The sequence below is a fragment of the Monomorium pharaonis genome, chromosome 5 (assembly GCF_013373865.1).
Source record: "Monomorium pharaonis isolate MP-MQ-018 chromosome 5, ASM1337386v2, whole genome shotgun sequence".
Taxonomy (NCBI): domain Eukaryota; kingdom Metazoa; phylum Arthropoda; class Insecta; order Hymenoptera; family Formicidae; genus Monomorium; species Monomorium pharaonis.
The window spans coordinates 6,272,318-6,286,384 of NC_050471.1; the positions used below are offsets into that span (position 1 = coordinate 6,272,318).

Below are 14,067 nucleotides of genomic sequence, written 5' to 3' on the forward strand. Positions count from 1 at the left end.
TCGAGAATATGGAGCGCAATTATGACAAATGCCTTGTTTATGGCAAGTGTTATTTTCTGCGTTGCAGTCGCGCTTTGCGCGAGCGAGCTTAAATCTGGAGCTCTATTAACATCAAATAGCACAAATGTTATATTTATTATATTTAATAACTGGCTGTTATACAGACTATTACGACATTTGTAGATATAAATCAAATTTATTCTACATCGTAAAACACAACAATTTTAGTTTAATGAGATATAAATCATGTCATATACAAATCTTAATTATAATTACTTTATATTATACTTTAATTATAATTACTTTGATATGTTATATATTATTATATATTATATTATTAAATATATGTTACAAGAAAGTATTGCGAAATTTCCGATAACAGCGGTTAACGATCTGGAATCAAAAATTACTCTCTTTACTGGTGCTTCATTTGGAATGCAACGCAACGTCTTCGTTGTAATCATGATTGATGGAAATTCGCGTATAATTACGCCAAAGGTGCGAGAAGGCGTACTCGTTTGGCGTGACGCAAAACTTTCTCGCGAGCAACAAACTTTTCGCGATAACCGATCGGTATCAAGGTGAAAATGATTAGATAAGTATACAGAATCCTTTTGACGAGCGTGCGTAAATCATAACGTGCGTGATGCTGCGAATTCATTTTGGAGGCGTCAACACATTCAATTTCGACGAAAGGCGAAACACAAATTTCTGTTAAACTACAACATTACTCATTTATCAAAATAAAAGTATAAAGATTACTGAAACCATGATCTTCACGAATCTGTAAAATAAGATATGATACAATAAAATGAAGAAATCAATGCTACTGTTGCTATTATTATTATTTACTTTGCTTTACTAAATTATTTGTCTTTTTAATATCGTATACGCATAATAATAAATTAGTATACATAATTAAAATTATATTGTAGAGAAGGAGAGAAAAGATTTATTTGTAACATAAAATTATTTGGCTGATTAACTTGTAAAGATTATTGCTATGGTTTGACTTATTTGTACGATGCAACTATTGAAAAAGACAATTTCATAAAATGATGAAATAAGTATCGTAAAACACAAGCATATTATACTTTGCTACGACACTGAATGTAGCAAACAAGGCAAGTTTGTAAATTGTAATTTTTAATGACGTCAAGAAATCAATAAAACATTTATCTATAATATAACACACGTCATTAATACACGCCTTTTCTGCTCATAAATCTCATTCAAAGATACAAGAATGTTTTCAGTAAACACAATGGAAATCGAGCCTCTAATCAGTATGCGAGTGCAGAGTGTGTATTGTGAAGAAATCTGAAAAGAAGATCTATACAAGAATCATTAATTCATTAATTGCTTGTGCATGTTCGAATTATCATGTTATTAGAAATGTTATCATGTATCATCGTGTCCATCGTTCAATTTCAATTTTATAATTTAAATTCAAAGTGGACATCAGATGCCAATAAAGAAAATTGTAAAAGGGAACACTATTATTAAGTAGAATATTTATTGTGTGAGTACATATAATTTGAGGAGCTCAAATGCTAGAATATCGAAATAACAAAATCAAAATTCACCGGGTGCTCTCATGGAAAATACCTGGCGTTGGAGACTGATTTGAATACGGTTCACACGACTCGATAATAACATGCGATGAGTCTGTGTCGTTGCGAGGGGCTCGTCTCGCCTACGAGAGGCGATAATACCGTAGCATGATGTGGAATTTCTGGCTCTTCGACTGGTTATCAGAGACAGCCTATTAATGTGGCCGTGCCCACACGGATAGTCGCGCTTGATTGGTCCGGGAGTAAACACGTTTTTTTTTTTCGTCCATAACAATCTATTATCCGTCATCGTCGTCTAAGGACGACCACGTTCGTATAAAACGGGAGAGTGCTGCGGGAATTCTGTATTTCGTGTTAAGAGAAGAGAGGTGTCTTCCAAAGGAAAAAACCGCCTGGCGCTATGAAGGACGTGCTCAAGGTAGCAAAAGTGTTTCGATTCTGACTGATTTTTCGAAAAAATTTAATGTACTAAAGGAAAGCCTTTTTTAATGGTAGAAATAACAGCTGAAAATTATTTGATTTAGAAAAAGACAGTATGCTTATTTTATTGAAAAATATCTTCTAGTATCTTACGGGATTCGGCTGTGAGTTCTCCAGCGAAGATGAGCGTTGTCCAGGAGCGCTGCCCATTGGGCAGAACAATCCACAGAAATGTCCATATGGTCTTTATGCGGAACAATTATCGGGCACTGCGTTTACTGGTGAGTAAAATCACCTCGACTTGCTCAAACTCTTTCAACATTCCTGAAGCAATTTATCTTAAAGAAAACTTTGTATATTGATTATTAGTTTTAGCAATCTGTAAATCGGATGGTATAGATTTATATAACAAATTTTAATGTGAACAATCTCGTTTGTTTCGAAATAAATTTGTTTCGTCACAAAAAAGATAAACTTATTTAAGTGTTAATTTAAGTGCGATTAGATTTCAAGTCTTTAACTTGTGTCTTATCAGATTTTGATAAGAGAAGTCTTAAGATATCATGAATTGTGTGATAATAAATGTTACTTGATTTGGATTCCTCATTCTCGCAATGATGAATCGATAATTTAATGATACTTGTTTCTGATACAATACCAGACGCTATATCACTCGAAAATGCCATTATTTCTATTTTTTAGTTCCGCGTAGTCACAATAAAAGATCGTGGCTGTATCGGATAAGACCGTCCGTCGTTCACAGTCCATTCAAACCCTTCATTAAAGCCCATGGTGCCGAATCTTATATGAAGAACGATTGGAACGATACTTACCCCAATCCCAACCAGGTAAATTTTCAAGAGTTCAAGGGTGCAAAATAACGATCTAACTAAACGATTAATATAATTGTAATTTAAAAAATTTTTCTCTTTTCTTCTCTCTCAATTTTCTTGAGAGAAGAAACGTGGAATAGATTTCTATTGCACCGAATCGTTTAATGAAATATGAATTATCGGAAGAACTAATTTTTCCAAAATTAATTGCCCGCGCTTTAGTTAAGATGGAAGGCCTTTGACATTCCGAGTCGACGAGATCCCGAAGTCGACTTTGTCGAGGGTCTTCACACTCTGTGCGGTGCCGGCGATCTCAAGGTGCGCCAAGGTGTCGCGGTGCACGTGTACTTGTGTAACGCATCTATGAAAGATAGGGCTTTCTATAACGCCGATGGTGATTTTCTCATCGGTAAGTGATAACAAAAAGATGACTTTTTCGACAAAAAAAAAAAACAAATATATCTTAATTTCCAAATACGATTGCAGTTCCACAGTTGGGCGATCTGCACATCACCACCGAGTTCGGCAAAATACAATGCGAGCCAAACGAGATATGTGTCATTCAGCAGGGAATGCGATTCTCCATAACCGTCTTCGGCCCATCCAGAGGTTACATCCTCGAGGTCTTCGATAATCATTTCCAGTTGCCAGATTTGGGTCCGATAGGTAATTCCATTGTTATATCCACGTCTCTCCCCGTCTCTCCGCGTCTCTCCCGGTCTCTTCCCGTCTCTCCGCGTCTCTCCCGGTCTCTCCCGGTCTCTCTCCGTCTCTCCCGGTCTCTCCCCGTCTCTCCCGGTATCTCCCCGTCTCTCCGCGTCTCTCCCGGTCTCTCCCCGTTTCTCCGCGTCTCTCCCGGTCTCTCCCCGTCTCTCCGCGTCTCTCCCGGTCTCTCCCCGTCTCTCCCCGTCTGTCTCAGTCTCAATTATATACTATCGAGAAATTAATTGTGGAAGTTACTTAATAATTTATAGAAACTTGAAAAAACTAATCTAAATTCGTAATTTTCTTAATATTAATAATAGACTTATAATAATAAACTTCGTACTTTGATCTTTAAGACAAATCTTTGTGAAAAAAATTATATAAGTGGCTATGCCGTCGTTAAACAATTCATTTTTTCTATTTTCGAAAAATTTGATTAAAAAATTAATGTTTCTTTGAGCAAATTAATAAGCTAAATTAACACATAGGAGCAAATGGCCTAGCGAATCCGAGAGACTTTCAGACACCAGTGGCTTCATATGAGGATCGCGAGATCGATTACGAGATCGTGTGTAAATATCATGGAAAGTTGTTTGTGGCTAATCAAAGTCATAGTCCCTTTGACGTGGTTGCGTGGCATGGCAATTACGTACCATACAAATACGATCTCAATAGGTTCATGGTCATCAATTCCGTCTCTTTTGATCATTGCGTGAGTAAACATTATCGCACGTCATAGATATCTGTAACAAATTCTAAGATTAAGATTTAAAAAGATTAAGATTCAAAAAAAATTTTCTATGAATTGCAATATTATTTCGTACATAAAATACAATTTTTTTAATATGAAATATGAAAGGAAAGCTCGCGGTTGATTGAATTTTATTTGTAACACTTGCTGTTTTCAACTTAATCCTTTTTTAATATGGATTTTAGATTTTAACGTAGAACAAATGTGTGGTAAATAATCCTCTTTCTTTTTAATCCTCCTGCATATTCATCGGATTAATCACTCTCGGAATGTTAAACAGCTCAATTAATTCCGCAGGATCCCTCCATCTTCACCGTGCTGACGTGCCCCACTAACAAGCCTGGAACCGCCGCGGCCGACTTTGTGATCTTTCCACCCCGATGGTCCGTACAAGAGCATACTTTCCGACCCCCTTACTATCACCGTAAGTATATTCCTAGAAAGTATATTTTTTGCATTTGTGTGCGCGCCGATGCAAAGATGAAACTAGTCTGTGCAAACTTTTCTTAACGCGATTTAACATGAAAGGGAAATCAAAGTGCACGCCAAAATGGCGTTTAATAAGATTATCGCAACATTACGTTGAGTTTTAAATTACACAAGTGCGTCAAAAATGTAAGAATTAAAATCCAAATCGATTAACAATTTAAGAGACATCCCGAGTACTTGAAATATCTTTCAAGTTTTTTTTAGACCTTTGGATCTTCAATTTGCTTGGTAATCGTTTGATAGCTATTTTGATGATCAAACTATCGATCCGTCGATCCGTAACGCGTTTACTAGACACGGTCGTCAAGAAATTGCGGATTCTGCGGCTTTTTTCCCCGAGTCACCGGTCTCGTGGGGTCGATTACGTGCGGCAAGAGTTCGAGCGCGAGTGCTCCGTCGAACTCGAGTCGGCGGTGTCTTCGTTCCAGAAGAGCGCCCCTGAAAATTGTGCAACCGAGTTGGCACGGAGAAAACTCGAAATTTTTCCCGGCGACCGATCGCGCAATATCTCTTTCTCCGGTAGGTCGTTTCACCGATTTCCTGTCGCCGCGATCCGATCGATTATGACGGGACGGGATGGGCCACTTTCGTTCGTTCGACCGACGCGATTGTCCCCGTCGCCGTTGTCATATTTCGCTACATTATCGCGCTCTCTTGTTGAGAAAGTCCATCGCGTGCAAGAATAGAGAGAGAGAGATGCGCAAGCGTGATGCCTATCAACTGGAGGTTGCATCCTTACGATGCATTAAGTAATTGAAAGCCACGAGAAACGGCCATTATCAGTATCTTCCAATATATCCATCCCGCCTATTATACAGAAGTTATGCTTGCGAAATTATAGGAATAATCGTGACAGAAGACTAAGCGCGTGGTGGTTTTCCGGAAAGCAATTATTTTTTGTCATCAGTGAATATTGAAAGTGTGTGTACATGTAAATGAAAGAAATTATGCATATTTATTCGGTAATTATCGTAAAATTGATAAGAAAATAATTGCGAAAAAATAACGTACAAAAATTATATCTTTATGAGGTACTTTGTCATTGTCAATATAAATATTTCATGATATTCAATAATAGTTTTTAGCTAAAAATTATTTTTTTGATTTATTTTATTTCAACTTTTTATTTGATTGTTTAATTTGGTTTCTTTACTCTATTTTATATAATATTCTTTTTATTTTATTACAGCTAAAATATTAAAATACTATAGGATATTAAAATTTAATTAATAACAATTTAAATAATTAAATCCTTTCTGCACAGATACTTGTTTATATACATTATACTAATATTTAATAGTACAATTTTATTTTGCTAATGTGAAACTGCGCAACAACAAGGCTACGAGCAATATCTTGGAATACTTTGAGCACCAGTAAGAGTAGCCGTTCGTTGCTTTCTCTGAGATTTGATAACCAGTATAGCAGTGTATTCAATGCGGGCCATTCTCCACGTTAATGAATAAGTCGGCGGCGCGTGGAGAGCGATAATATGCAAAATACGCGTAATTTCCATTGCAGATCCGGCTGCTGCGTCTCGTTGCGCGATCGCGAATCGCTCGTGACGTGCTCGTTTTGCATGTCGACTTGTCGATGATATCCGCCATTCATTCGTTGTCATGGTGTTAGTACTGAAACGCGTTAGTGCAATTAACGATTTAATAGCGATTAAGTTTCTTTCAAAATTCGATTCGTTTAAATAATTTGAAAGAAATAGCGTATATGACTATTTTGCTATTTTGTGTCCTTTTTAAATATGTAATTTATATCAATTTTTGCTACTATTAACAAACGCTTATACATACATAAATATAAATATAGTGTTATATACGTATTATTATTATTCGAGTAGAATAGATTTTTTATGCTATTCCTCTTATGCATAATTAAATCTTTTCAAAATTGCAAAAAATTACATAAATGGTCATTATGAATTTAATTTTTAGAAGAGAAGATGGCATTATAATTTTTGTAGCTATTATGCATGGTTCGTAATAAATCGTTGTCTCTGTTACATTTTAGAATAATTTCACATATCTATAAATTTATATAATGCAGCTTGTATTTATAATTAAAATTTCTTGACATTCTGCTGTTGGATTTTAAGGAAACTGTATGAGCGAATTTATGGGATTGATAAAGGGTCGTTACGAAGCAAAGGAGGATGGTTTTTCTGCCGGTGGTGCATCACTACATTCTATCATGACTCCGCACGGTCCCGATAAACAATGTTTCGATGCTGCGTCTAAGAACGAGTTAATGCCAGAACGGATTGCCGATGGTACGCAGGCATTTATGTTCGAAACTTCATACAGCATGGCTGTGACAGAATGGGCTAACAAGCTTTGCAACAAACTGGATAATGAGTACTACAAATGCTGGCAGAGTCTACAGAAACATTTTGACCTCACTGATAAGCCGGTCAAAGATATTTAAGACGACGATCAGATGTCTTCATTTTTTGACGCATTTACGAAGGAGACGATCTGTTTTATCAGTTCTAAAGATAAATTTTCTAAAGATAAACCTTTCTTCTCTCTCGAGGCAGAACAAATTTTTAAGACCACAATTTTCGTACGACAGTTTATTTTCGCAACTTTGAATCAACTTCGAGAAAAGAAGTTGATGATTTATTTTAACGAAGAAAAATAGAAAAGACATCAGAGTTTTTTCTTTTCAATAGCGACCACATTATTAAGAGCATTTGAGATATCTCTTATTATTAAGTTATTATTACTGGTAAATATTAATATTTTTGTTATTGAAAGAACAGGCGTTGTAATTTTTTTCTTCTCCGTTTGCCTCTTTCATAGTGTGTCGTATCCATGAAGATGTAGTATAAAATTGCAAAGTTATCTGGTGCGTGTAGCGGGGACTGATTATAAATTCGCCAACATCGCGTTCATACAAGGAATGTTACCGGGTGCAAAGAACTTTTAATCGCATCTACTTGCTAGCGAGTTCTCGATATGCAATTTGACGAAAGTATGTTAAATTATGCATTACTGACATTTAAAAGCACTTAAATTTATTTTGACATTAAAAAGTACTCAACTTCACTTTTTAATGATAATTAGATACTATGAAAATATATTAGTTATATTTTAAAATATTATTAGTGCAATAGTAAAATATTACTAAATTAGTTGTTTTTATATTTTTTCAAAACGTGCCGTGTAACTGTAGAATGAGTTTCGTAAAAGACAAATAATTAACTCCATGAAAACTAGAAAAAATTGATAAGATTATAAAATGTATTCTCTAGTAAAATTACAAAATTGGAATTGATTAGTTTGGCACTTCTGAGATACATAAATACTTTTAACTTAATCAATAAATTGTATTGAAATAGTATAGATGGATTTAAAAAGTAAGATATAATATTTAGTAATCAAATAATTAATTTCTGTAATAACAATCAAAAAGTAACTTAGCTGTAATACTCAAGAAATTAATAAAACACATTGTTGCGTAACTTTGTGAATACTAATATCTGCGCGAATATTATCATCGTAATTTTTGAAAATAGGATACGTTGTTCTGAATTACATTTTCTAAAATTTAAATATTTAGATAATTTTTTAAAATGTAACTAAAAATAAATTTAAATATATATATCTAAAAAAATAATTTAAATATGTACATCTATTGACTTTGCATAAACGAGTGAACAATGAAGATATTAAAGGCTTGGAAAAAACAGTTTCTTTTTCATTTTTTCCGCGGATTGTTTCGGATTTTTTCACAAGAGTAGAAAAATTTGTCGAAAAATTGGCATATGTTTTTCTTAAAATTTACATTTACTTTTGTATTTCTAAATAACTAGAGTTAATTTAAAGTTGGTCTATTATATATTTTCTGCTTTTAAAGTATTTTTTAGTATTAATTACAAGGGAAACATCAAATCACAGTAAATAAAAATAGAATTAATATTTTTTTAAATAATTCACATATTTTTTTACTAAAATATATTTTATTTCCAAATTAAATTGTAACTTATAATTTAAACAAAAAGCGTATTATATATAAACTTTATGAAATAAAAATAAAAGTTTTTACATGTTTTAAGCAGATTAAAACAAATTATAAAATTGTTTAAATAAAATAAATTATAACTTTTGTAAAAAACTTAACCTTATTCGCGTTCTAAGAATTAATGTTTTTATAAATCTAGTATTATAAATACAATAAGCGCGCGCGCGCGTGTGTGTGTGTAAGGTGTATGTGTGTGTGCATGTAATTTTAATTTACTTTAGGTAAAAAAGAGAAGAGCAATCTTTGATAAATGTAGAGAATAATATTAGAATAATAGAATATGACCTTTTTGGTTATAAATAATAGATGTTAATTTAGAAGAACTATAATTTAAAATAATATTGCATTATAATAATATGATTATGATTATAATTCATGTTCATAGTGATGTGGTTCATGATAAGATTAAACTCTCATATCTGATTGTAAGATTTAACATCCGCATAAACGTTCATGAAATTATTTCACCGTTGAAGACAATAAGAGTCATTAGTATTATTATCTAATATATCTCAAATCCTGCGATAATTATCTACGATAATTATTGTTTTAAACGAACGCATCATAAAATTGTTTATAAAATAAAAAGATACTTTTATAAAATAAAAGCACTTTTCTTTCTTTGTTTCACTCCAATTACGTATCACGTTTAATTTGCAGTTTGAAAATCGATATCGTATTTTAACAACATACCCCTTTATTCTTTATCTTATCAAGGACAGGAAATTGATTGTTCTTTTAGCAATTAAGTTTCTGCTTGCTCCTTACAGTCTGCGCTACATTTGCTAAAAATATATATATTTCCGAATCGCGAAAAGCAGTATCGATTAATCTTTCATGTTTTTCTCCTTTTGAATCATAACCGATTCGACACGGTAAAACCACTGAATGACTCGAGTCATCGATGATCCGTCTTGCAGAGATCGTTCTTGTCGACAAGCAATGCCTAGTAGTATCTGGCGTTCCCAGCAGAGTCTTCCTCGCATCGACGCGCAGTTTGCGACCTCGGGCCCGATAGAAGTGATCGTTGACACCGTTCTGCCGGAGGTATTTTGCGTCGTTCGACGTTGTGCGCGTGTGAATCAGAAAACCGTGGAATGATAACTGGACGTACGAATTGTCATCGTGATTCCGTCGTGATTTCGCCGCGCGGTGATTGACATGTCGTCGGGTTCAGCGTCGACACGTGCGGTCCGTCGAATGTTGCGCGTCGTCAAGTGAGCGAACAATAAACCCGGAAGAATGAAAGAGACAATACGCGACGGCTTCCTCGTCGCCGCGGTCGTCCTGTGCTCCTGGCTGACTGGACGTGCCGCAGCCTCGTATTGTTATCCGGACTACTGTCAGAACATGGTAAGTGTCACTTTGCTCTGATTATCTGTTTACGGCTACAGGTTTCTTTGAGGTATCACATCAACCATGTATACAGGGTGTCTCGGGGATCACGTGGTTTCTTCGACTTGACGAATTTATTTTTTAACTATTATTTATTAATTTTAATTATATTATCCTAGATGAAAATTAAATCGAATACTTCCTTTAATTTTAACTTAGGATATTGTTGGTATGTTACTTTTGGAGCAACGTATACATCGCGTTATGTGTACAATAACAATAGGTTGTATATACAGGGTGACTATTTTCTCACGTATTACTTTAATGTTTTAAATTTAGATATAATTTTTTTTCTTCACGAAAATATCGAGATACTAATAATTTTCAGGTTTATAAGAAAAAAATAAAGAGGAAGCGAAATAAAATTCTTTTTATGAATTAAATTTTAGGTAGCCAAGTAGGTTGCAAAATGGATTGCATTTGTTAGCTTTATATAAGTGACATTTTCAATTTGTTAATTAAATTTTTAATTAAATATGAATTTAATCACGAAGAGATATAATGCTGAAGATGAAAAAGTTTTGTAATATTTTCGTAAAGAAAAACTATTTCAATTTAATTAAGCTCTTTCAAAAAAGTAATATGAACAATGGAACACCTTGTATAACTTCCATAAAAACGCCTATTCTTAATATTTATATGATTAATCGATTTTAGTTATTGATTTACACATAATCTTTCGTTCTCTCTGCCTTTCTCATGAATAGATAGATAATAAGATTCGATAACAAATAAAATGCTCATTTTTGCATTATGTAAGCGATTGCTGATAAAACCTGAAATAAAAGTTTATCTTTAGCTCTGTGTCATTCAATTGAAATAACCTTTTTTTTTTCATCTCAAGAGCTGACTAATTACAATATCACGTACAGACATCTGCGAGACTTTGTATTCACAGTAAATTTGTATTTTTTTTTTTTTAGACTTACCTGGTTCCAACACCTGGTTTCCAATGTATACTGACGCCAGTACAAAGGGGCGAAGGTAGGCAGCGATAATATAATTTGGAGGAAGAATATCTCTCAGATTCGTTGAAAGTCGTACAATTTTTTCAGGTTGTGCAAAGCTAAAACTTGAGGATGTCGGAAAACCGTCCAAGCGCGACATCGACGTCGCAATTTTCACATTGTACGCGTACGTGACGAACGTTAGCAGCAGCGAAAAAACGACTGCGTTCAACCTATCGGTTTCGGACATCAATTTTCATAGTAAGGAAACATCAGTTGCTCGGCATACTTTAGCACACCCGAAATAGGTGTATATCTTCAATATCTCTCCGTCGCTGTGCAGATTAAAAGAAATCTCCTTTGTGTAAACTAGGGTTAATCACACGTTATCAAAACGTCGATGATAACGACGAGAACGCGTGCAGGCACGTAGAGTTTTACGGAAACGCCAGCCACCCTGCTCCCAAAGACTTGTACGTGTCGTGCCCGTTCTCCGGCACCGAATACGAGGGAGCCCCGTACCGCTTGGAATACCTTGCGATCGGAAAGAATTACGCGTACAACAGGGAGTACGTGTTTCAAGTACCGCGGCATGAACTTATCGGTGGGTTTCTCTCGTTAGCTCTCTCCCCGGCAAACACCAATCAAAAGACTGTTAGTTATAATTTCCTACTTAACAATATATAACGTATAACAGTTATATCACTGTCATAAGTTATGTAACAGTGTTGTAAAAGTTATGTATTGTTGAGTGGAAAATTACAACAGTTATGTAATTTGTGAGCGGTGTTTATTGGGTCTCTTCATTTCTACTTCGCGTATGACTTTGCGCCCTTCGTAACTGTCCCTTCGACTGTCTCTTTCAGAGGACGGCATCCAGGTCGAGACGTTCACGCCCTTCATATACATTGACGTGTCGGACCCGCCGATTCTGGCACTGCACGTACAACCGCTTCCGTCGACGTACAACGTGACGAAGTACAAGGCGTGGCTGATTAGGAACGACACAGGCTCGACGATCGTCAGCACGACGGTCCTCGCGAATGGGAACGACGGGCACGTGATACGGCACAATTTCTCGGTCCCGGAAGGCGTCTATCGCGTCCGAGTCGCGGCCCTGCATCCTGACTGCGGCGAGGACGGATGTGCGAACAGCACGTCGCCCTACATACACATAAGTAAATTCGCGATTCAGCTTATCCTTTTTATTTTTTCTCTTTGTTTTTTTTCTCGTCAACTTGTTCTTTTTCCTCTCGATCGTTTTTCTCTCTCAATGATATTGATTTCCTATTGTGGTAGAACACGCCTCCGACCGACTGCTGATTATGATAATTAGCTTGATATGGATACCACCTGTACTGTTGTACGCGGTGTACAACGTGTTTAAGCTGTACAGAAAGTGGGGTGAGAATTTTGTCGATTCTTTTTCCCTCGCAAGCAAAGGAACGTACTCTGACTCGTTCAATAAATTTTTTTTCCTTTATATGTAGTTTTAAAGAGATTGGCGATAAGGCCAAACTGCTTATTGGTGTACTCACCGACACATCCGTCGCACGTGAACGTGATGGCGGAATTCGCAAAGTATCTGCGATACTGTAATATCAACGCCATGATCGACATGTTTGATATTGCAGAAACCGCCAGCAAAGTGAGTAATCATAATAAATCGACGACGTGATACTGCGGCAATTGCTTTCGAAGTAGACTCACAATTTGATTACAGGAGTTTAATTGAATTTCATTTAATAATGCGTGATCACAGGACCCAGGACTCTGGTGCAACACGGCGTTTCAGACCGCGGACGTCGTGCTGGTTGTGACGTCGCCGCCGACGTCTGCGAATTCCGACGCGACAATCATTTATCGAAATGTAGACAACCACCTGTTGCGACTGCTGAAGGAGAACTATCCGCGTAGAAATAAGAGATATTACGCGGTATACTTGCCGTACTGCAAGCCGGATCATATACCAGAGGAGGCGCGGGTTTTCAAGAAGTTCCGCATACCCGAAGACCTTACCAGGCTCGTGAAAATGATCCATGGTATTGCCTGTCTGCGATTCTTCACGTCGTCGAACCACGAGCTGCTGGAGAGCATCAGATTCGCTACGGCAAAGATATCCGAAGATGAGGCCACCAGTGCGATTGTGAAGAACACCGAGGAGACCGGTGAGTGGCTTTATCGTGATAAATACTCGATTTAATTGATGTACAACAACACCTTGTTATCGCATTATTCTTCTTCACATACAATTCTTTGATTTATAGCAGATATATAGCAGATATGATTACTTTTTCTGTGCTTTATTTATTTTTCCTTGTGCTCGATGGAGATGTTATTTTATTATTATTGCATCAACAATTTTATGTGAGTGATTCTGGATTTTTTTAAGACGATCTGTTACCACCAATCGTCGTACAAGAGACTGCAAATTGCGATGCTGATCGATCCACCGAAGTGCGTAGGCCCGATTCGCCAGACAGCGATGTCATGCTTCAATCTTTCACGACACGTATTGACGAACTGAATTTACTTGGAGAGATTGACGAAGAAAAGTCCTTTGTCAATAATTCCGCGAGGAATAATTGCGAATTTCGCATAGATAAGCTGAACTTGTGATTTTTTTATATGTATGAATAGCATGTAGGAGATTATTTTCTTATCATTTTATTATCAATTGATTTTATATGTGATTGTAGTTGATTAGAATAAAAGAGTAATTTTCCACAAATTTATCGTGTCTCGTCTTCAACGCTCCTGCATTCTGAAACTTGAAAATCGTGTTTTACATGTATACGTATAATTATATTGTAATCTGATAAACAAATTTTTTATTACATATTACAATCGCTGTATTTCCCTTTAACGTTTTTTTCAATTTTGAGAAGATCGCCATTGCAATAAGAGGAAACACTGTT

The 14,067-nt window shown here is 35.7% G+C and overlaps 2 protein-coding genes across 4 annotated transcripts; both read left to right on the top strand.

The window, feature by feature from the left end:
• The first annotated feature begins 1,902 nt into the window (after positions 1–1,902).
• LOC105840086 (homogentisate 1,2-dioxygenase) lies at positions 1,903–8,461 on the top strand. 2 transcript variants are annotated; one of them, XM_012686839.3, is made up of 8 exons: positions 1,903–1,992; positions 2,140–2,275; positions 2,697–2,842; positions 3,050–3,236; positions 3,314–3,493; positions 4,021–4,244; positions 4,581–4,707; positions 6,880–8,461. In XM_012686839.3, the coding sequence occupies exons 1-8, from the start codon at positions 1,975–1,977 to the stop codon at positions 7,206–7,208; spliced, it is 1,347 nt and encodes a 448-aa protein (XP_012542293.1). In that variant the 5' UTR covers positions 1,903–1,974; the 3' UTR covers positions 7,209–8,461. The 2 variants fall into 2 exon arrangements, with proteins under 2 accessions (XP_012542293.1, XP_036142814.1); XM_036286921.1 differs by lacking the exon at positions 1,903–1,992 and adding an exon at positions 1,995–2,065.
• A 1,317-nt stretch (positions 8,462–9,778) lies between these two features.
• On the top strand, positions 9,779–13,880 carry LOC105840082. 2 transcript variants are annotated; one of them, XM_036286786.1, is made up of 9 exons: positions 9,779–10,160; positions 11,126–11,186; positions 11,241–11,410; positions 11,523–11,753; positions 12,016–12,327; positions 12,449–12,553; positions 12,640–12,797; positions 12,912–13,317; positions 13,542–13,880. In XM_036286786.1, exons 2-9 carry the CDS (start codon positions 11,155–11,157, stop codon positions 13,766–13,768), a joined length of 1,641 nt encoding a protein of 546 aa, XP_036142679.1. In that variant the 5' UTR covers positions 9,779–10,160; positions 11,126–11,154; the 3' UTR covers positions 13,769–13,880. The 2 variants fall into 2 exon arrangements, with proteins under 2 accessions (XP_036142679.1, XP_012542289.1); XM_012686835.3 differs by having other exon boundaries at positions 9,780–10,160; positions 11,258–11,410.
• The last annotated feature ends 187 nt before the right edge of the window (positions 13,881–14,067 follow it).

Coding starts and splice junctions, on each gene's coding strand:
- LOC105840086 (XM_012686839.3), top strand. Junction 2,276..2,696: donor ATCGGGCACTGCGTTTACTG/GTGAGTAAAATC, acceptor TCTATTTTTTAG/TTCCGCGTAGTCACAATAAA. Junction 3,237..3,313: donor CGATGGTGATTTTCTCATCG/GTAAGTGATAAC, acceptor ATACGATTGCAG/TTCCACAGTTGGGCGATCTG.
- LOC105840082 (XM_012686835.3), top strand. CDS start 10,050: ATGAAAGAGACAATACGCGACGGCTTCCTCGTCGCCGCGGTCGTCCTG. Junction 11,411..11,522: donor TTCGGACATCAATTTTCATA/GTAAGGAAACAT, acceptor TGTGTAAACTAG/GGTTAATCACACGTTATCAA. Junction 12,554..12,639: donor TAAGCTGTACAGAAAGTGGG/GTGAGAATTTTG, acceptor CTTTATATGTAG/TTTTAAAGAGATTGGCGATA.